Source organism: Cygnus atratus, chromosome 14 (genome assembly GCF_013377495.2).
Source record: "Cygnus atratus isolate AKBS03 ecotype Queensland, Australia chromosome 14, CAtr_DNAZoo_HiC_assembly, whole genome shotgun sequence".
NCBI lineage: Eukaryota > Metazoa > Chordata > Aves > Anseriformes > Anatidae > Cygnus > Cygnus atratus.
The window spans coordinates 465225-487406 of NC_066375.1; the positions used below are offsets into that span (position 1 = coordinate 465225).

Below are 22182 nucleotides of genomic sequence, written 5' to 3' on the forward strand. Positions count from 1 at the left end.
GCATTTGATTTGGCAACCGCAGGGCTGCAGGAGAACCAGAGATCGGTCTGGGCATCCTTTGCAGGCCTTCAACCCGAAGTCACAGCCCCAGCCCGCCTGTCACTGACTGCACGTGGAGCGGTGTCCCTGAGGAGGAGCAAGGGTGTTGGGGTGTGGCTGGCACCAGCTCCAGCAGCGTGGTATGGGGCTTTGTGGCCAAGGCACCCTCCTCCCGGCCCTGCTGCAGCCTTCCTGACCCCACACCAGATTCCGGGGTGGGAAAGGTCTGTCAATGGCTTTTTCTATTCTCACTTCTGCTTTTTTTCTGGCATTTTTTTTTCAATTGTGAATCATTTGCACTGTATGTGAGAGAAAGGTGAGGCTTTAGATAAATCATTAAGTAATTTGTGTTCATGCCGTGTGCTGGTGCCGTTGCAGGCCCTGTGCTGGCTCTGGCGCATGCGGAGCAGCAGCTCTGCAGCTCCTGGCCCCTGAAGCTCCTGCTTTGCAGCAATAGGAAGAGGTAAAACAGGATGTAAGTGCTTGGTATTACGGGTATTAACATCAGCATCTGTAACGCCTTCTGTCCCTAAGGATGGAAAATAGAGGAGCCTTCAGCCAACTCTGGTTTGAGTTAATGTTTTGATGATTTTACTTAGACAGATATTTACATATTTAACAATTTTACTGCAGCTTGGCGTATGTTGGATGTTTAATTGTCCTGTGATGACTCGCATTTTTGGAGTAAAGCCGCATCCATCCACAGTTTAATTTTCAGCCACAGACAAGCAAAAAGGGGTTTTAAAACCACCTTGCTGCAATCATCTCTTACCCATTCATCGTAATGGTTTAAATTTACTTGATGAGCATTGTTCTCTGAGGAATTTCTAACCCACATAATGCAAAAGGAATATTTAACTCTGCTCAGACTGTGAAGTAAGGCTTTTGCAGTCATTAAAGTCATAAGCTCTGCTTATTTGGATAGGCCCCCAGTCTAATAGCTGTAGCCCTTCGGCCACCGAGCTGTGTAGAAGCCTAAATTAACAGCTTCACAGAGCTCTCCAAGTGCATCTCTGCATACAGTTGTACCTGCGCTGTGGGATGTTTGCAGGAAATAATTAACACAAATAATATCCAAGGCTTAAATCTTTTTAAATAGGGAATGTGTTTGCTTTGATCCCCGCACGGTACAAGCCAGAGTGAAGAGGAGCACGGGTGTGCATGCTCTCCCTGTGGGATGTGGCTGCACACATCCTGGATGCTGTGCTCAGCAAGGGGCTTGCTGTGGCTTTGATGAACAAAACTGGGGGAACCATCTGGGGTGAAACAGCTTCTGGGCCTCATTCCATAATAGAGAGAGTCTGATTTTCACGTTGCTTGTGTAAATAGAAGAAAAAGCAGCAGGCTGTGCTGCTAGTGCTGCCTTCATATTTAGTAGCTGAACTCAGAACACTGCAGGGATGTCTTCCCCACCTGCCCCTGGCTCCCAGGCACTGCTGCTCAGGAGGGCAGTGGGTGTCTGTGCAGCATGTGCCCACCTCCTCAGAAATGGGTAATTGCTGCTCTGAGTCCCAACAAAGTCCCAGAGTCACAGAGGGTTAGCTCTGTGAGGGTGGGATTGCGGAACGGCGTCTCAGGAGGGTCTTCCCAAGTGATCTTTGCAGGGTGGCCTTGGCTGAATGCGCAGAGTGCCAGGGCACTGTGTCTCTGAGGGAAGCCACAGTGTCCTCTGTTGTGTGGAGGGTTGCAGGGGCAGGCAGCTCGTCACTGCATGCAGGGCGATAAGCTTCTGATTAGCTTCCGAGCCAGTGAGAAAGCCGAGATGCAGCACATGTGTCAAGAAGGCTTGCAATATATGAATCATTGCCTCTATTTTCTGTGTGATACCAAAAGAAAGGGAAAAAAGGCATTGCAGATGTCACCAGCAGTGTATAACCTTATTAAAAAGTCTTCAGCTCCCCTTCAAATGGGGTTTTGTCCATGCCTGAGGCAGAAGGGCACTTGCTGCCCAGACAGGCCATGGACATGAATGTCCAGAGGCGCACTGCTAACTTGTGTGTACTCCCTGTGTCCGCTGGCACCCCAGCTGGATGCGGATAGCATATCCAACAGCAGCACCAGCACAGGCATACAAGTGACAGGCACAGCGATGTACTGTTTGGAAGCTATTTCTAAAGAATATCCTTTTAGGCCACTCCTGCAATGCCCCTGGTCACGCCACCGGCACAGGTCCTACCTCCAGCCACTGCAGAGAAGAGAGGGAGCAGCCTGGCTGTCACTGCCCATCTCACTCTTCATTCTTCCCAGGTCATTAGGTGCATTCTTTCTTCCCTGGTGTAAGCTCATTATTCATCCATTTAATATTAGTAAACTTGCTTCAAAATGCTGATGACCAGGATTGACCTTTCAGATTCTTTTTTCATCTCTTTTTCCACAGCAATTGTCCTGTTGGTATCTATGTCTAGACGTACTGTAAAAACAATGTGCCGGGCAGAATTATCAAGCGGGTTTAGATTACTCTGAATTTGTGTTTGTTAACAGAACTACGCTTTTACATAACTCTCCCTGGAAAAGTAGGAAAACTGTAAACTGCTAGATGAGATTTGACTGACACCAGCCCTTCTTGAGTGGGAGAAATAAGTTAATACTATTGTAAACAGTCACATCTTTAAGCGGAATGCAACTCTTAAGGAGTGTGAATAAGAGTTGAGGATTTTTAACTTAAGAAAAAAAAAATGTTCTGTTTGTTCTTTGAATTCTTATTTCAGAATTTAGGTACAGACGGTGAAAGTTATTCTGAAATGTAATAATGGAACTGGGACAGATTCTCAGTTACAAACAAGAAAAGAATCCTATGACACTATAAAAATAAACAAAGAAGGGGAAATCTGGGATGCACATGAAGTGATGTTTGCTATGAATGCTGTCCGACTTGCACAAAAAATCCCTCCTGAACTGGCCCCCTTTTGGGGCAGGTGGTATTCGGGTGGATTGACCACACAGCGGGGTCGTGTGAGTGATGGTGCGTGGAGCTGGGCACCGTGCTGCCGTGGGCGATGATGGAGAGGAGCGGCTGGGCGCTGCTCCCACCTGGGGTGCGTGGGATCCACCGGGCCCTCGGCTCCTCCTGGCCTGGCTCAGAGGCCGCTCACACGAGGACATCTCCCCGTCACAGCTGGGGCCTCTGCCCACAAACCACTGTCCTGCTGCCTTCTGTCCTGGGCCTCAAGGTGGGGACTGAAGGACAGCGACCTTCGGGAGTGCGTTGGTGGCTGACGGCTCAGCACAGGGCTGTGAGCCCAGCATGCGAGCAGAGCTCGGCAAGCAGCTGGATCCAGTCCCATACCGTGTCCCCATCCAGCACTGGTGCTGCAGCCCTCGGCATGCCAGCAGCCTCCCTGGTGCAGCAGTAGCTGAGCGGCTTGACAAGGCTCCTTCCAGCAGGCTGGCCGGGGTGCGCCGAGCACGCTCATGAGTGCGTACCTGTCCTCACTGCATGAGCTGCAGCCATGGCTGCAGTGGTGGAGAGCAGAGTCCAAGGACTCGTCTCTGTCGGACAGGCCCCTGTGGGCAGCTGAAGAGGGAAATGGGGTCAGGCATGCACACATTCCCAGGAACCCGAAAGTGGAAATTTTATGTGGCTCCTGCGCTTTACCTGATTGGGGGTGTGCTGCAGCTCTGAGGTTGGTGGCATCACTGAACCCACCTTGTCCCATGGGGAAATACAGGCAAAGAGATTAAAAAGTTGCACCCAGTATCCCGAATTTGTTTCAGACATCAAATTAAAGGCTAAATGTTGGGAAATTAAATCTTCGCAACTTCGGACTGCAGTAATGTCCCCGAGCTGCAGACCCTGGCGACTCCAGTCCTCCCCCTTCTCCTGCCCCCGAGCTGGGACCTGTGCCCCTTTGGGGCAGCCCGTACCGCTGGGACCCACGCACAGGAAGGGGATCTTTGGCTGGTGAGAAGCCTGTGCTGGCGTTTCAGTGCATGAAAAGCACTCTGTAACAGGCGACAGAAGAAACAGTGCTAGGGTAAAGCTTCGCGGGGATGGAAATGTCTAGGGAAAACAGATGAAACCAGGAGCTCTATCAGCTACATGGGCTGGTAATTAGATAGCAGGTTTATCTTCACACAGGAAGGAATCTTCTCACATGTCATGGGGAAAGTCCAATAAGACAAAGTCCTGAAGATCATGAAACTGTCAGTCTGCCATGAAAATGGTGTTTGATTTATATTTTGTCTGCAAAATATTAATTTGTAGGTAGTGTTGGCCAGTTATTCCTGGTGCTGACAGCACAGAATATGAGCATTTGGGAGGGAAAAAATAAACATCAGGGAGCATATTCTGAGAGGGGCTTAGCTGTGACCAGGGGCTAAGTACCTGGCAGGATTTACCCCCAAGCAGCCAGCATTGCAGTGATTCGCCAGTAACTGGATTACATTTTCCTTCTTATAAACCTAAGGCTGGGGTTAATCTGGGCTTCGGCTGCGACTAATCTTGCTTGGCCAAATCCTGCTGGCTGGCGCAGTGCACAGGGTGGCAGAGCAAAGCACCGGGGGAGTGGAGCTGATGCTGGCTGCCCTCACTGCTGCGGCTCAGCTGCAACAGGCAGAGGTTGTCCTGTGCACATGAGAAAAGTGACCAGGATCTGCCCTGCCGGCTGGTCAGCCAGCACCCCACACTCAGCAGCGGCACTGTCGTGTTCGCGGAGCGGATCGGGGTGGGAGTTGCAATAAAATCGGCACTATAGCCACAGCGCGGACAGGCCAGTGTGCTGCGGGTCCCTGTGCACTCAGCAGGGAGTTCTCTGGGTCAAATCTGGATCTCAGCGTCTGATGAGAAGACATTCCCACCAAGGAGAGATGAGAAGACATTCCCACCAAGGAGACAGTGCTTTGGTGGAGATTGTGGAGCCCCTTGGTTAGGGCAGCAGTTTTCACCCTCTTTCAATTTGTGGACCTCTGAATATTCTCCATCTGAGGTGTGGAGACTTGTATAGTGAAAGCAAACCTCTGCAGAGGGTTTCCTGTCTCAGTTTTCTTCTGATGTCCCTCTAGGAGCAGCCACGAGCCTCAGTGTAGGGCTTTGCTGGGGCTGCCGTGGGCCTGCCCCAAACAGCAGGGACAGTCGGGACCTGGCACGAGGCGGGCTGCCGTCTGGGAGAGGCAGCGTGACCTCGCTACACCGGGAGCTGTGAGTTGGGCCTTTTTCCCTGTATATTGACTTGTGTTCTGAAAATACTGAGCACTATATGCCAGCTCTGGCAGAGGATGAGGTTTTCCTCAGAAGCGCCAGATCTCTGCATCCTTTCAGACCGCATCTGTCACAGTGCCTAGAACGACAAGGAAAACCTCTGCCACACAGGGCTTTTCCCCCGGGAGCAGGCAGTATTTGGTGCCAGCCAACATAACACGCAATGAAAGAGGGAAACACAATGAGACCAGGGGACAAAGCAGAATGACAACAATTACACACACTTCATTAACTGTGCTGTGATCCTCTGACCAGAGGCTGAACATGGTGGGGGGAAACGCAGCAGTGGCGGGTGGGAAGGGGCTGGGGCACTCAGGGCCCTTTGGCTTGTGCTGCACCTCCAGCACCAAGCCGCAAAGAAAATGAGTTTTACAGCTCAAGGGAGGACTAGTGCCTCAGTAACTGTGGAAAGGGGAAGCCTCCGTCAGACAAGAGAGAGGAATATAGTGGCTCATATATGTTGGCTGGGTGGGACCTGCTCTTTTTGCAGGGGGTGTCTGTTCAAAGACAAAAAAAGAAAAATTAAGACATATTTTTAAAATGAAAAATGACTGGCATTTCCCCCCCTTCCAGAAAAGAGAAAGTAATTTAATTTATTAGTGGTTTATTTTATTTGACAGCCTTTCAGTGTACTTGATGCGGTTTGTTACACTGAATTACCCTTTAATAATGGGTATATATAATACCAGATACTGCCCTGCAGGTTGGTTCTGTAATTGAGAAAGGTATGCATTTAGGAGTTTTCTCTGTTGTTCAGGATAGCCATGACGATGCCAGTGGTTTAGACAGATATGAGCTTGGGTTCTGCATGCTTCAAAAAAAAAAAAAAAAAAAAAAAAACACCCCAAAACCCCACGATTCAGTTGCTACCACATTGGCACTGTTTTGTTAGGCACTTTGCCTTAACAACCACCGAATGCTGCGGTCTTGGGCCGTGCACTGCTTTCCACTTCTTTTCTGTGGTGTAGGCTTGGGACGGTGTCATGTGGTAGCATGTGGAGCAATCCACAGAGGTCTTCCTTTAGACCACTGTCTCTTCCTGTGCTGTAAGTGAAGCAGAAATATAATGGGGATGTCTGCCAACCTGTGGGAAGGGGTCCCAGGGGAGGTAGGAGACAGATTTCTGGAGACCTTTGAATTCTGACAAGACAGCGCATTAGGGAGGATGCAGCCAAGAATAATCCCATGGTGGTGGATGAGAGGAACACAAGATGGGTGAGACAGAAGGTGTTTCTCTATCTGTGATTCTTCTGCTAGCAGCTTCCTGTTACAATTTTTGTGGATTTAACTCTTCCTGAAGGAAAGAGCAGAAGCTGTTTTCACTTTCATGCTGAACAAAATTAGAGGGTTGGATTTTCTGCTCCTGAATTTTCTTGGAAAACCCTCCTGTTGTGGTTTTCTGTCCTTTGGAAGTCAGAGGCAGTGGGAGTTTGTTCTGATTTGAATGCAAGGAATGGCAGAAAGAGAAATGCCCTGTGCTGGGAAGCTGCTCCCAGGTGCACGTTCCAGGGAGCCGGAGCTCATGGTGATGGCAGCCTGATTGTGCCAGGGAGGAGAAGCCACGCGCGCAGCAGCACCCCGGGACATCCTCGGCCACAGCGAATGCTCGCCTTCACAGCCCTTGCCCGATCCTTCCCTGCCCCACTGCTGGTGGAGCAGCGGAGCCTCAAGGTGCAAGCTGTGACCGCGCAGAGCTGCAGGGGCCGGTCTGGGCACAGCCCCCATGGCCAGCTCGACCTGGCCCCTCTGGCACAGCCTCGCTGTGCATGCAGGGTCGGGTGCAGGGGTCGCACGTTTGCTGCCAGCCCTGCTGCCAGCATCTGGGTCCAGCTGCGGAGCAGAGTCAGGCATGGGAGCAACGGGAGATGAAAGCCCGGCTGGGGCTCTGTGCGAGTCTGCTGTCTGTAACCATCCAGAGAGCTGCTGGGTTTCCTTCTGCTGCAAGATGTCTGCTGTCATGGGATGAAAGCCCTGAACCAGTGTGTGCTCCCAGCTGCTCCTGCCTTGAAATTTCAGTGTTTTCAGGTTTAAATACTTATTGCAGGTTTAAGTACTTATTGTTGGTACAGTTAAGTAAAAGCTTACTGCACATGTTGAAAAGAGGCATGGACACTTGCTGTTTTCCATATTTAAGTGCAGGCTCTCACAACTGTAGCAGGTAAGAAATCCTGACGTAATGAAATATTCACAGATGGCCAGGTTTGTTCATTTTGGGGGGGTTTACTCAGTGAAAGAACAATTTCCAGGCATGTGTCTCTGAGGTAATATGGGAAGAATTTTATTGCCTGAAAAGTTTACCTTAGCTTCCTATCTCAAGAAAAATGTGTTTGCAGGTAGCTAGCCATATAAAAATTAGGCAGGTAATTATGTTGGTTCAGTGGAAGTTGCAGATCACCAGCAGCGCCCTTGCTCATGCCCAGTTTGCGTTATTTCTTTGGATCGCAGTCCTGGCTGCAGTGTTACTCTGGGGATGGGCATTGTTGTGGGGTCTGACCACAAGACGTGGTTGGTCTGCACATTGTCATCTTGCTGAGTGGAATCTTGTGCCAAAGCTTTTGTCATATTTGTTTTTGCATCCAGAGTGGCCCGATGTAACAGTTGAGCCCTTTCCCTTTGCAAAACCATCGTGTTTCCAACGATCTTAATGATAGCCCATTTCCTGTAATCTCTGAGCAAAATGTGAACCTGTGTCCCCAGATGGCTGAGCAAAGTCCTTCAACAGCAAACGATGCATCATTGAGTATGTCAGGCTGAATTAGAAAGCAGGCTCATCACATTAAGCTCAGGCTCTGAGCTGACAGTTCCTATGTTCTAGTGTCACTTGATCTGGCTGTCACACTCCTGTCCCCACCTCTGCAGCCATGGGAAATCTCTTTGGGCAGCACACAGATAATATACACAGTAATGAAGTAGCTTGAGGGAATAGCTTACTGGCAAAGAGGAGCACAGACTGACACCTTTCTAGTGCATTAAGTTGCCTTAAGAACATTGCGTCTGAAGTTGTTACTTACACTGTTTCTTGCATATGCTGCTTCTGACTGCATTTCTCCATCCCCTGATGTTTACATAAGTTATGCGTATTAATCTAAAAGCTCTGCTTCTTCTTTCCTCCATGTCTCTGCCCTGTGCATTCACTTTCTCCATCTCTTCCCACATCTTACCTCCATCATTTCACTGTCAAGCAAATCCAGAAAAGCTGAAAGAAAAATCTGTGCTGACCTGACTCTTAAAAACTACCCTTCTGTTAGAAATGCACCAGGAATTTCAAATTCCATTTAACAGTGACAAAACAAAGAAGACGTTGTTGTTCTTTGGTCACAGAAGGAATTGTTGCTGCAGAAGAGATCTAAATCTGGTTTACTTAGCTCTTGCTGCCTCACCAAAATGGAACCACACCACCACCAGCTTTCCAGAAATAAAAGGCTTTTGTGTTGGCTTTCCCTTCCGTTCATGTACTTACAAAGTCACTGGGTTTCTTGGGTGAGTGTGCTATGAGGAGGGTGGGGTGCAGCGCGGCCAGCCGCAGCTCTGTCCTCCCGTGCTGATGCTCTGCTTCCCACCCCGCAGGTGCCCGTGCTCAGGCCCATGGACCTGATGGTGGAGGCCACTCCCAGGAGGGTGTTTGCCAACGCTCACACATACCACATCAACTCCATATCTGTCAACAGTGACTACGAGACCTACATGTCGGCAGACGACTTGAGGATAAACCTGTGGAACTTTGAAATCACGAATCAAAGTTTCAGTATCCTTTGGTGCCCCCTCCATGTGGGATGGACCCAGCAGGCAGACCCCTGGCTGACAACCAGGGCTGCCTGTGGTGGCCCTGGGCTTCTCCTCTGCCAGCTTCTCGGCTTGTAATCATCGGGCTGGTGCTGAGGGCATGATGCGGAGCTTATTTCTTGCTAAGAAAAGGGAGAATCGAGGTAAAGGTTTAACCCATTATGATTTTCTTTACCAAAGACTGCTAATAACAAACCCTGCGCATTACCATTTTATTACTGCTGATTACCTGGTTTCTTGCCAGGAAGTGTGTGCAGGTGAGATGGAAACCTAAGAGCAGGAGCAGAATGGAGCACCAGTGCGGGGCTGGGTGGAGAGACAGGTCCTGGTGAAGGTGAGCAGTGGAGCAGGGACCCATGAGGGTCCAGCTCCTGCCACGTCCGCCCTGACAGTGACCATGCAGGTGGCACAGCCTGGCTCATGCCCAAGCCTCAGCTGGAACCGGAGCTGCACTGCCTGGGATGGGCTCACGGGGGCTCAGGCACTCCGTGCTCTGCCATACCAAGCGGTACCCTGGTGCACAGCTCTGGCAATCCCCAGTCCCCAGGAGTGATTTCCAGGGCACGTCCCTCATTTCTGCCAGGGCTGAGCCTTGCTGCCAGCAGGATGCCAGGCTGTGTCCAGGGCGCTCACCCATCCCACCAGCCCCCCCCGCACCGTGCAGCACCGCAGGCGGCGCCCCTGCCATCTCCCAGGCTGTGTGACACCATGTCGAATTCTGCCTGCAGGGCCTGAATCGGGGGTGGGAGAGAGAGAGGGGAGACCTCAGGTGATTTAGAAGACAGATGCCTTGGGGGAGACGAGGAGTGGAAATATTAATAGCGCTGTTTCCATTATATACTGCAGCAGGGTGACAGGCCGCCAGTCACAGTCACACAAATGAGATCGTGCCAGTCACCCTTGTAACAGCTGCATCAGAAATAATAACAATGGGACACTAATCATCAGTGATATTTATGTAGCGTTTTCTGCTGAGAAATCCCCAGGGCACATGGCAAATTTAGGCAGCTGGAAAGGATTTCAGCAGTCACAGGCATGTGGCTGGCGGAGGCTCAAAGTGCATGTGTTTGAGCAGTGCTGCAATGTGTGCTGGTTTTTGGAGAATAATGCAAGGATTTGGGTAAAACTTCGGGAAGTCTAGATGGCCCAAGGGATTTTCAGCAAGGTGCAAGGGCAGCACCCAAAATGCTTGCTAGGAATTGATGGAGGAAAGTCATCGCCAGAGCAGTGTCCACTCAGATGCCCTGTCCCGCTGGCATGCTGCTGCATCGGTGCCCCCCCTGCCCGGCACAGCAGCACTGTCCGGGGGGTCCCTGGTGCGGCTGTGCCCAGCCCTGCCAGGCTGCATCGGCCGTGGGCACTGTGGTGGGCGCCGGGGCAGAAGAACCGCAGCAGCACCGTGCACCTGAGGAGGGGAAGGGCACATCGCTGGTTTGGGGTTTTGCTGGTCAGGACCAAATCCAGCCCCTGAGAGCCGAGAAGACATAGTCCTGTGGGTTGGATTTTCGTAATTTTGTGCACATCACACAGCTGCTGCCCAATTTGATGTGATTTGAAACCTTTGCTTAGCAAAGCATCGGGGCTGTTGTAAAAGGGTTATTGCAGGTCAGAGTGCAGGACAGCTACAAAACTGCATGGGAGTGCAGGGGTGTTGTGATGCAATGCAGTCCTGCACTGCCTGTCATTACAGTGACAGCCTGCTTTACCAATGCTTATAGATCTGGACTTGAAGCAGTTTGAGAGGCAGTGTTTACTGCCCTATAATGCCATGCACTGGGCTCAGGTCTGGTCTGAGCTGTGATCCAAGCTCTGCTGTGGACCTGCAGCGTGGGCTGGGAGGAATGCACAGTGTCTTCCAGGGCCCTGCTGCTGCTGCCGGCGCATTGCCTGCCTTGCGCTGAGGAGAGCACCAGGTTCACTTGCCCCTCCCGTAGCAGGCAGGATGCCTCCCTCTTGCTGACACATCCTTGCCCTCTCCTCCACGGGAGACGGAGATTTTCCTTTAGTCACTTTGCTACATCACCCCTGCACAACTGACAAATTCACATCTTCATCTTGCCAGGAACAGCATGGTCTTAATTTGCTTTCCAGGGGGCGATGAAAGGTGCTATTTCTTTTCTCTCGCTGTCTGCACAGTGGGTAAATTGCCCCTTGCTGGGTGTTTGGATTGGGCTGTGAAGGGCTACAAAGATGATCAGAGGACTGAAGCACCTGTCATACGAGGACAGGCTGACAGAACTGGGCCTGTTTAGCCTGGGAGAGAGAATACTGAGGGGAAACCTCATTAATTTATATAAATTTCTGAGGGGAGGGTGTCGAGAGGATGGAGCTGGACTCTTTTCAGTTGTGCCCAGCCACAGGGTGAGAAGCAACAGGCACAAACTGAAGCACAGGAGGTTTCGGCTCAGTATGAGGGGGGCACTTCTTTACTGGGAGGGTGACAGAGCGCTACAAAAGGTTGCCCAGAGAGGATGTGCAGTCTCCTCCGGAGATATTCAAAATCTGCCTGGATGCCATCCTGCGCCAGGTGCTCTAGGTGAGGGGGTTGGACTGGATGATCTTCAGAGGTCCCTTCCAACCTTGGCCATTCTGTGATTCTGTGATCTGAATCCTCTTCCTGCTGTGACCGCTGGCTCGGCCAGGCCAGAAGTTGTCAGCTGTCCCCTGCAGCACCACGGGCTGCTCCAGTCCTGGCCAGTGCCGGCTGCAGGACCCCGGGATGGGGTCTGTGGCTCAGCTTTCAGCCGGTATCTTACTGAGCCAAGAAATTGCGCAGCCCCAGCCAGCCACCCCTGGTCTGTTGTTTTGTTTGTCGATGTCATCCGGGTTTTATTTTCCTTCCCTCATAGTTGCTTTCAGTGCGGTTATTCACTTTGCCCAGACACTGCAATACAAGCTGTTTATTCTGGCCAGGGTGAATTCATCAGAGTCCAGTCTTGTGCCTGTCCACACAGAGAGGACAGTCAGCACTTCCCGGCCATGCAGGGCAAGAGTCACAGTCTCCATGCAGGCAGATAACGGGACCGAACAGGATTTTCCATGTGCCTGTGCTCGCCCCAGGCCCAGTGCTCCGATCGGGGCTGGGGGCAGAGGGATGGAGCCCTCAGCGCGGGCTCGGGGTTGGTGGTGGACACAAGCTGAGATGTCGGGAGACAGCATCCCCATGGGGTGAGGCCTCAAGGGACAGCAGTGCGCAGTGGGTGGATGTCAAGAGGCAGGAGCGGCTGCAGTGCACGTTTGGTTGCATCAGCTCTGCGGAGCCGTGGTGCTGACGCACTCCAGAGCAGCGCTGTTCTGTGGGGAAGACAGGGTTTGTGTAGGGGGACGGAAAAAGCTGGTGTGGAGAGGTCAGCGGCAGGCACCAGGAGCCTTGACTCGTCCTGCCAGACATCGTGGACATCAAGCCAGCCAACATGGAGGAGCTGACAGAGGTGATCACTGCCGCTGAGTTCCACCCACACCACTGCAACACTTTTGTCTACAGCAGCAGCAAAGGCACCATCCGACTGTGCGACATGCGCACCTCCGCCCTCTGTGACCGCCACGCCAAGTGTGAGTACGGCCGGGCCAGGGCCCTGTGCTGAGCAAAGGTCCCAAAAACGGGAGTGCAGAGATCAGCAGGGGCTTGGTCACCGTGTGCTCGGGGCACGCAGGGCTGTGGTCCCCCTGTCCCAGCGTTCCTGTGGCAGCCTACATCAGTCCACCCATCCCGATGAGGACAGGGGTCCCTGGTACCAGCCCAGAACATTCTGGGGGTGCACATTAAAAACCTGCTCTGATGTTCTGGCTGTGGTGGGTGTGACAGATCACGGGTGCCAGGGCACGGTGCCTGCGAGAGCTGTTGATACCAGATGACAGGGGGTGCTGTACTTCTTCAGGCCACTTGTCTGAGTAAGTCTGCATCCTGTTGTCAGCTGTGACTGATGCGACAAGGGTCAGGAGGTGCAAAAAAGCCCCCCAAAATCTGCAGGAAGCAGGGCAGCCAGGGAGTGTGTTCCTCATCCTCCCCCCGGCAGACGTGACAAGGCAGCTGCTGATGAAGCAGCGAGTGCATTTTGGTTCCTGCTCTGCCTCTGCCTGTCAGGAGTTGTCATTGCTGGAAGTGCTCTCCTAACTGGGCACTGCTCCGAGACATGCTGGCACAAACACGTCCGACATTTGTGGGTTGGTTGATAAATACCTATTGCAGTTCTTTGTGACAGGGCAGTTCCTGAAAAGCAACTCTGCGCTGAGCTGTGTTGTAAATGAAACACAAGGATAGGCCAGACCTAAAGAAGTTTGGTGTCAACCTTAAAGACAGCAAAAAATGGCAGAAGCAAGGGCTGCTGTGCTTTATGACTGGCTGTCCAACCCTCTGTGTACCTGATGGGGTTTGAACATTGTCCTCTGAACATTTTTGTTTGTTTATTTTCAGTTGTCTGGATGTACAGCCAAAGTGAGAGATTTTTACATGGCCAGGGTAAAGCTTGTTTGAGTTTTCTTCAGAAAACGACCAATATCTTGGGGGAAATTAATGAGATTTACAGCATCTAAACTATGGTCATGTTACAGGAATGACACACACAAACCAGGTGCAACTTACGGAAGCCTGGTGCCAATAATCTACATCCAGAGAGCATCTGGCTGTATTTCAGATTCAGGCCTCCGGTAGAGGCAGTAGGGAATGACACACCAGCTATTGCTGTTCGGCTTTTGAGCTGTGGTTACTGTCTGATACCTGTTTTTAAACTGAGGTAAAGGAGACAGAGAGGAAAGCTTACATTATTGTCTGGAGATCTGAAAATATGGAACGGTTGTTTTCCCAACTCCTGGGCAAAACACACCCTTCTGTTCTTGCATTTCATGACTGTGTCTCGCAGTTCTACAGTGACAGCTCCTAGCCAAGAATCAGAGTACAATTAAGGAGCAAAGGAAATTCCTTTTCCTGACACATCAGTGGCAGAAACCCTCACATAGTATTTCCCTTTGTTTGGGTGCTGCTATGTCCTTTTAGTCCTCAGTGAGCACACTGACCAACAGTGAATACAAGTTCGGTTTGACCTCTCCCTTGACATTTTATATTGATTTCCCTCTATCCCTCAGAAGCATCAGCCTCAGTCAATTGCAGTTCAGCAGACGTGTGAGTTGAAATTGAGACAGTTCATCAAAGTTCAAAATGAAAAGCAGCATTGGCTTTTTGAAGCAAATTCTCCAATGGCAATATTTAATAACTGTCAATATTTAATAAAAATGCAAAATATAGCACTGCACATCTCAGTCATGTTTATTTAGGTAGACGCACTTTGCAGCCTGGGGCCAGCTTTTACTTATGTGCTTCTCTTACTAAATTTTGGTTGCCCATTTTATTTGAGGTGCCTGCTAGCCATGACATTTTGTATGTTACCTCCAGCCATGTAGCTGGCTTAGGGGAGAATATCCTTTTCCACATATAAATGTCTGTTCCTCAGGGACTTAAATGGTGGTGGGCTACAATATTAAGAAGGTCTGGTGCAGGGATAACTCCGTGGGCAGATCGTGCACAAAGAAACCTCTCAAGTTGTCCAAAGTACCAAGCCGAAGGGGAGGCTGGAATTCATGGGGCAGCTGGAGACACCAGCAAAAGTATTTCTGTTCTGAAGAGCCATGTGAAAAAGGGAGGGAAAACCCCATTAGGTGTAACACGCAGGATAGAGCATCTGTGCTTGGGATCAGCCTTGGCACGGGCACGCCTCCCTGCGCAGTCAGCAGGACATCGCAGCTGGGGCACTGCAAGGGGTGACGGACAGCAGCAACCCAGCTGAGCACCAGGCTGATGGCCGAAAACACGCTACCAACGCCGCTTATCAGAGCTCTGGCTTTTCCTTTGCTGCAACTTGTGGAGCTTGACCACAGAGCTAGTGCCTCAGAAACCCTCCCCGTGAGCTCAGCAGCCCGAATTTGCTTCGGCAGCAGAAGTGAAGCCACACAAAACCCTTCAGAGGGGCAGCAGAATATTGCTCCCCCAGCCCTGCCTGTCCTGGCGGCTGCAGGCCTTTGCCTGGCCCCTCGGTGCTCTGCAGACGGGGACCCTGGGTCTGATCCTGCCTGCGCCCATCCACATAGGCACTCAGAGCACCTGGACGGGAGCGCTTCATTAATCTGCACCTTGTCTGTGAGGGAGAGAAATGAGTGCTGCTGCCTCGCTGCAGACAGGAGGAATGAGGCAGAAAAGTGAATTACTCGGGAGAGAGTGGCACCAGACTAGTGATTTCTGCCCTTAGGCCATGGTTGCAGTGTTCCTGTGCCTCTGGGCTGAGGCTCGACTGCAAAGTTGATTTTTCTGGTAGAAAGCAAAACTGGATTCTCTGCTTGCACCAGCATAGCTTTTCCTCAGTTATGATTGTGATGAATTTTGTGCCTGGGTGAACTATCGGTGGGCTTCTGGCTTTTAATTTGAAGCAAGAAAAGCAGGAAATTACTGGGTTTTACTGTGAAAGCTCTGCTCCACTGTGCTGTCAGATTTCCATCTGGACCCTGTTTATTCCTGGATTAGCAGAAGACTCAGCTGAAATCCAGAGGTGCGAAGTGACTTGCCCAGGGTTTGTGACCCTGAGGCTCCAGCGCTGCTGCCTGAGGTGGGTGCTGCGGGTGGAGGTGCTGGCCAGTGCTGCCTGTGCCCAGCCTTCACAGCACCACATGGCAGCACAGCCGCCAGCTGCACCCTCAGAGTGCAGCTACAGTCACAGCCTGGCCTGAATTACCTGGATGTGCCCCTGCTGATGGGTGGGTCTGGGGAGAAGCTCCCAGTGCTGCTGCTGTCTGCAGCAGGAGGCTGGGCAGAGGGCTCTGGCTGCAGCACCCGCTGGGTGCCGGCCGGGCCTTGTCGGCACACGAGCTGCTGCTTGGCTGGAAGGTCCCGTGAACTCCCGCAGGGCCCGGGCCTCACTGCTGCAAGCCACGATCGCCAGCTCAGGCAAGAGGCTTGCTGCCTCCGGAGCCAGGACTGCCGTGTGCCATTAACGCACCCAGGGATGAGATAAGTGCCAACTCTGCAAAGCCAGATCAGGCTCCAGCAAAGAAAAAACACTCACTTTCACATTCCCATTAGCAGTGAGTTCTATTTACCTAGTTTTTCACCTAAGCATTTTATAGAGGAAAAAAGGTTGCATAAATAGAGCGCAGAGATCTGGTCTCATGTGAGACACCTCACTTTTCTGTGTAGGTGAAGCTAATCCTGCGCAGGACTGAGACTGCGGCGTGGAAACGAGCTTGCATTGTCTGCTGGGTTTGACTGAAGCAGCAGGCACATAGCTGGTGCAGAACTGAGCTGATGGTGTCACCCCCCCCCCCCCGCCCCGAAATGAAGCATCTCCTTCTCCCAGCCCCACACAGCAGCTAATGATGTCCTGCTGCAAAGAATAATAAACCTGGCAAGACCTCGAGCTAAAAATTAACTAGCCGATTGTGCAAAATCTCCAGGGGGATGAAGAACAAGCCTCGTGTGCCACCCTGAGCTCATTTAGCAAGCCAGGAAACCTCTTTGCCTTTGCAACATTCTTCTGTCTTCATTTTAAATCGAAACCTCCACCCGGCTGCTCATTGCCTCTAGCGGAGGGGTGGTTAGGGTCAGAGCCATGTCTACCAGTTGCTGCGGCCCCACGGGGACACCCGGCCTGCGGCTGGGACCGGGGGCTGCGCGCGGTGCCAGTGCCCTGCACGGCCTTGCTGTGCTTTTGATTTTCCAGTACGCGTGGTTAATTGCCATGATTAGGGTTTAAATGAAGGAGTGAGAAAGAAAAGACAGTACTCAAATTGGTGTTAAATTTAATGATGAGCGGATAAATTAGTTGCTGAGTGAAAAGAAACTGTTTGCTTTGAGGCTGCCCCAGCAGAGTGCCTCTGGCCAAGGGCTGCTCCCGGGCAGGCTCTCGGGCATCGACAGCTGGGGGTGCCTTGGAACCTCTCCTGGGCTCCGGTAGCTCAGCGCTTCAGGTGTCATGGCCTGGTACTGCAGACGAGCAGTGAGGCCTGTGGAAAATACAGCGGGCCCAGAGAAGTGTGCTGCGCTGTCTGGAGCCAGAAATCAGTTCCCGTCCCTGTTCCTGCCACTGCCCTCTTGTTCCTGCTCATTTGTCTTGGTGCTGCCACCAGCTCTTGGGTTCATTCTCTGAGGCCTTTCTTGTTTGTTTGTCAATCTGCAATTTAAATTTTTTACTTCTACAATATCAGCAATAATTTCTTCTTGCTCATGGACTATAAATTTAACACCTCTAGCCTTGATGACAGCTAACACACATACAGCTGTGACAAAAATGATGCAGCTGTTAAAAAAACCTCATGAAGCAACTGACCTGGTATGAGAAAACCTGTGATGGTTAGAGTGAAGACAAGTTGTGGAATTTGGATGCTCTCCATAGACTGCCTCAGATTTTTATTTTCTTTTCTTGTTGTTACTTTTCTTATTAAAAAGAAACAAACAAAAAAGCTGACATATCAGCAGATTTCCTGCTGGTGATCGAAGGAACCAAATCTGGGTCCTGCTGTGGGGACTGCCATTTCTGATTTGTAGACAGATCATTTATACTGGCACTTCAGGCACTTTTTCCACCGTATTCAAGAACTGAGGCATCCGTAGCACAGGGCTCAGCTAGGGGATAATAAAACTGAGGAAACGTTTGTGCTCAGTGTGGCATGCAAGGTGAGCCCATCCCTGGCTCGCGGAGCAGCCATGCTGGCTCCTCACAAACTCTCCTTTTCTAGGTACCAGTGGGTCAGAACAAAAAGGTGACGCAGCAGAGGATGTTGTAGCAGTGTCAGTGCTGGGGCAAAAGTCGGATTAACATGGCTGGGAACTGCTTTTTTTTTCCAGTACAGAAATAAAGCAGGAGGAGCTTCTCCTTCTTACTGGCAATATTCTTTAATGCTGAGATAGTCAGGGGATCTGTAGAGATGGAAAGAGAAGACTAGGCAGATCTCCCCTAAGTGCACAGGTTCTGTGCAGATGCATCTCTGATTATTATTTTTTTTAAGCCATACATGCCCAGCTGATGTTACTTTGAAATTGAATTTGTAAATGCATTTAATTTGGAACTTCACTGATATTCTTCAGACTGTTCAAACTGTGATTTATTCAAAGACTGATCAGATGGAATCTGTAGGTTGCAGTGGCTATAAAATATTTACATTGACTTTTGGTTATGCTACACATTAATTTCTAGAGAGAATAGGCATGCAAAGCTCTAAATCTTGTGGGCTTCTATTGTGTTGTTGATAGATGGGTCTCTGATGATCCTTCCTGCTTATTGCACTCATTAAAAACAAAGGAGCTTCAATTGCACCACGTGAAGTCTGTGAAATATGGATGTTTGCCTGGTTTATGCCATGCCCAGCAGTGGAAGCCCATGGGCACGCTGTGTCCCCGCGCCACAGGCGCTGCTCTCCCACCCGCCATCCCGGGCAGGGCAGCAGGTCTCGCGGGGGACCGCTGATGTCAGGACCTGTCCCTTCCTCTCCTGCAGTTTTTGAGGAGCCCGAAGACCCAAGTAACCGGTCGTTCTTTTCTGAGATCATCTCCTCGATCTCCGATGTCAAATTCAGCCACAGCGGGAGGTACATCATGACCAGGGACTATCTAACCGTCAAAGTGTGGGACCTGAACATGGAGAACCGGCCCATCGAGACTTACCAGGTGAGTGAGGGGCACTGCCTCCGGCACAGCCAGGGCTGGCAGCAAGGGGACTGCATGCCGTGACGGGTGGGAGCGTCCTGCCATCCGCACTGCCGAGGCGGCTCGGCTGCTTCGGGCAACAGGCACCAGCGTCAGGCGTGGCCCCCGGCCTCACACCACCCATCCCCTGCCACCAGGTCCACGACTACCTGCGAAGCAAGCTGTGCTCGCTGTACGAGAATGACTGCATCTTCGACAAGTTCGAGTGCGTGTGGAACGGCTCCGACAGGTGAGGGGCAGTGGGGCTGCGCAGGACCCCCCCGCGCGGCACCTCCCTGTGCCACGGCAGTGGCACTGGTGGCCCCGGCGCTGCGTCACCATTCCCGACGTGGAGGTGGCCGGATGCGGGGCCTGCGCCCAGCCTGTTCTTGGGAGTGGGGTGCAAGGGGACGGTGGCGAGGTATTTGGCTCCAGATATCAGCAATCTGGGGGTGATAGCTACCCGTGCATAAATCACACTATCCAAGGCAGCAGAAAACGTCCAAGAGCAGCTGACGTTGCAGGAGTGCCATGATGTTTTCTCTGTAACAACAAAGCAAATAAGACACAACTGGCCTGAAGCCCAAATTCTAAATCTAATCTAAACCTCATTACACCTCTGGATATTCAATATGCCTGTAGTCACAAGGCAGTTTGTCTCTAAAAAACTGTGAAAATCGTTTGGTTCAGGCCAGCTAAATATCCTCATATGGAGGGATCCCAATATGAGTTGTTACCCTGAAAGAAATTGTCTTTGGTGTTAATGTTCCCTCAGATGAGGAGGGGAAAGACTTGAGAAGATGCAGAAACCTGTTGGCGTGGCACACGGCATGAGCCACCTGCACGTCCTGGTGGCAGGCACTGACCATGGGGTGCGGTGTCCGCGGCTGGGCGCTCAGCGGTGCCAGGCACGGCCGGTGCGGAGCCCAGGGGTGCGTGGGGACGGGGATGGAGCCGCGCTCGCTGACTCGTCCTTCCTCCTCCTCCCAGCGTCATCATGACCGGCTCCTACAACAACTTCTTCCGCATGTTCGACCGCAACACCAAGCGCGATGTGACGCTGGAGGCCTCGCGGGAGAACAGCAAGCCCCGGGCCATCCTCAAGCCCCGCAAGGTCTGCGTGGGCGGCAAGCGGAGAAAAGATGAAATTAGTGTGGACAGTTTGGACTTCAGCAAAAAGATCTTGCATACAGCTTGGCACCCTTCAGAAAATATCATTGCCGTGGCAGCAACAAATAACCTGTATATATTCCAGGACAAGGTTAACTAGGAGGATAAGTTATTCTTTAGGAATCTCATGTACTGAATACTAGTAAACACAAGATTTCAAATGTTTCTTTTCTTTTTTTTTTTCTTCCTTTTTTTTCCCCTTTTCCTTCCTATTCATTTGTTTAATTACTGCTCTGCATATAGGAGTTGTGCAGGGGCAGGCAAACCAGCTTCACTATCCACCACTCAGTGACACGTAGGGCAGTGGGTGGGCACACCAAGTAGATACCAGGTTTTCCTTTACTTGTGAATCGTGAGCTAAGACATAACATGGAGCAGGCTGGGAATGTTTAGGCTTTCATTATCCCAGTGTCCTCTGGTGGCATTGCTATGGTTGTAGATGTCTGCTGATTCACGTGTGGTAATACAGTAGTGTGGGGTATCGAGTCAGCTGCAGCGGGAAAAGAAGGGGAGGTTGTGCACGTGCGTGTGTGTAGGACTGTGTGGTTGGGGTTTTAATTACAGCAGCCCGTTTGGATTTTTTAAAACTTTATCCTAGAAATGTTCCACTTGTTATTTTGCAAGATCAGAATGTTGTCCCCTTTGCCATTTTTCACATTTGTCTTTTTATTACTTCATATTTTTACCAACAGCAACAGCAAAACCAAACATAAAATGGAAAAGCTCAGATTTGCAATGGACAGGCTTAAAGGAGGAGGGATGGCACTACACACAAGATGTGTGCGTGCTAACCAGGCTGCTGCCTTCCGCCTTCACCCCACAGAAACTCTCCTAAGGATTTGGCTTTGTAGATACTGTGGTGCCTTTTTTTGCTATATGAAATACCTTTATAAATGATGCTTCCAAAATGCATTGATTGCAAACCAAATTGAACCTGGGCGCTTTTTTTCTGTGTTTCTTGTATTTTGCTTTGGTCATTTTTAATTGTTCTGTTCTAAGCTCTTGCGTGTTGTGACTCTCTCTATCTCTTTTTCTTTTTTAATTAATTTATTTATTTATTCCATTTTTGTTTTGTTTTGTTTTTAAGATAAAGTATACGTTGCTAATTTATGACATTCTAAAACAGAATACAACCATATATTGCTGTTAGCACCTGACTGCTTCAGAGAGAGGCTGTCTATGGTCCTACATTATAATAATAATAGTTATTATAATAATAATAAAAACAGTAACTCTTCCTCTTTGCATGGCAAGGCTGCCCTTTCTACTGTAAAGACTGTTCAGATCCTTCATTTACTTGAGCAACAGTTCAATTAAAAAAAAAAAAAATCAATCTGAAACCTGCTCCTGCAACTAAAAGCAAAGGGATAAATAAAGTCAATTAAAAAATAAATCAACACTGTCACTTTAGAAATGGATCCATAAGGGTAACCCTGCTGTGCATCTGTTCTGCTATGGGCAGTGGGCATCCCACCAGTGCCTGCATCCTTGCAAGGAAGTTTACACAAATTTTTAAGGACAAAATGCACTCTTTAGACAGTCTCTTTCATAGACAGTCTCTTTCATAAGGCATGATTTGGATTTCAAGCAGTTTCTGCAATGACCTACCGACTCTTACACCTTACAAATGAGATTAACTGCCACTTACTCAAGGAACATAGGTACCACAAGGAAAAAACATGAACTGAATAGAGGCTGGGACTGGCATTTATCTCTCTCTGGCGGAAGATGTGGTTCAAGTCCCTGGGCTGGTGCTGTTTGACACTTTGTCCCCACCCAGCCAACCTGTGCAGGGCAGGAGCAGGGAGCATTTGCCTTCTTTAAAGAGATAAGTACAAGGTGGGGAAAAAATAATATGCACCGGCTTATAAATTTACTACAAGGGATCGCTTTCAGGAGTAACATTTTTTTTTTTTATAACGAAGTGGTTAAAAAAAAATAAATCAGGAGTAAATGGACCATTAAAGAAAAAAGTTTTTTTGTTCCTGTAAAGAAAACTTGCACTGGTATCAAAAGTAAAGTTGTCCCAAACATGTCTGTGTGGAGTCGCTGATTTTTGTGCTTTTCAGGTGCTGTGTAACATTAGCTCCATGGCACCAGAGTGTATCTGGAGAGCAGGGCTGGGGCTGTCTGCCCACCTGTGCTGATGAGGCACTGCTGGCGGGTGGCAGAGAACCCCGAGATTTTGCATCGCAGGACGGGACGTCATTTTGGAGACCGCTACGTGGAGACTGAGCCTCCCACCTTCAGCTGGGCGCACCCAGGCAAGGGCACGATCCTCAGGTGTACAGGGGCCATGGACGTGCCTGTAAGGCGTTAATTCACTTTT

At 50.4% G+C, this 22182-nt stretch overlaps 1 protein-coding gene across 2 annotated transcripts in view; it reads left to right on the forward strand.

The window, feature by feature from the left end:
- PPP2R2B (protein phosphatase 2 regulatory subunit Bbeta) overlaps positions 1 to 21886 on the forward strand; it is a 97361-nt gene extending 75475 nt beyond the window's left edge. For both annotated transcript variants that reach the window (XM_035560677.2, XM_035560678.2), the window contains exons 5-9: positions 8804 to 8981; positions 12407 to 12571; positions 18496 to 18665; positions 18842 to 18933; positions 19674 to 21886. In XM_035560677.2, the coding sequence (XP_035416570.1) occupies positions 8804 to 8981; positions 12407 to 12571; positions 18496 to 18665; positions 18842 to 18933; positions 19674 to 19953 (885 nt within the window). In that variant the 3' untranslated portion in view covers positions 19954 to 21886. The remainder of the gene's footprint in view (positions 1 to 8803; positions 8982 to 12406; positions 12572 to 18495; positions 18666 to 18841; positions 18934 to 19673) is intronic.
- The last annotated feature ends 296 nt before the right edge of the window (positions 21887 to 22182 follow it).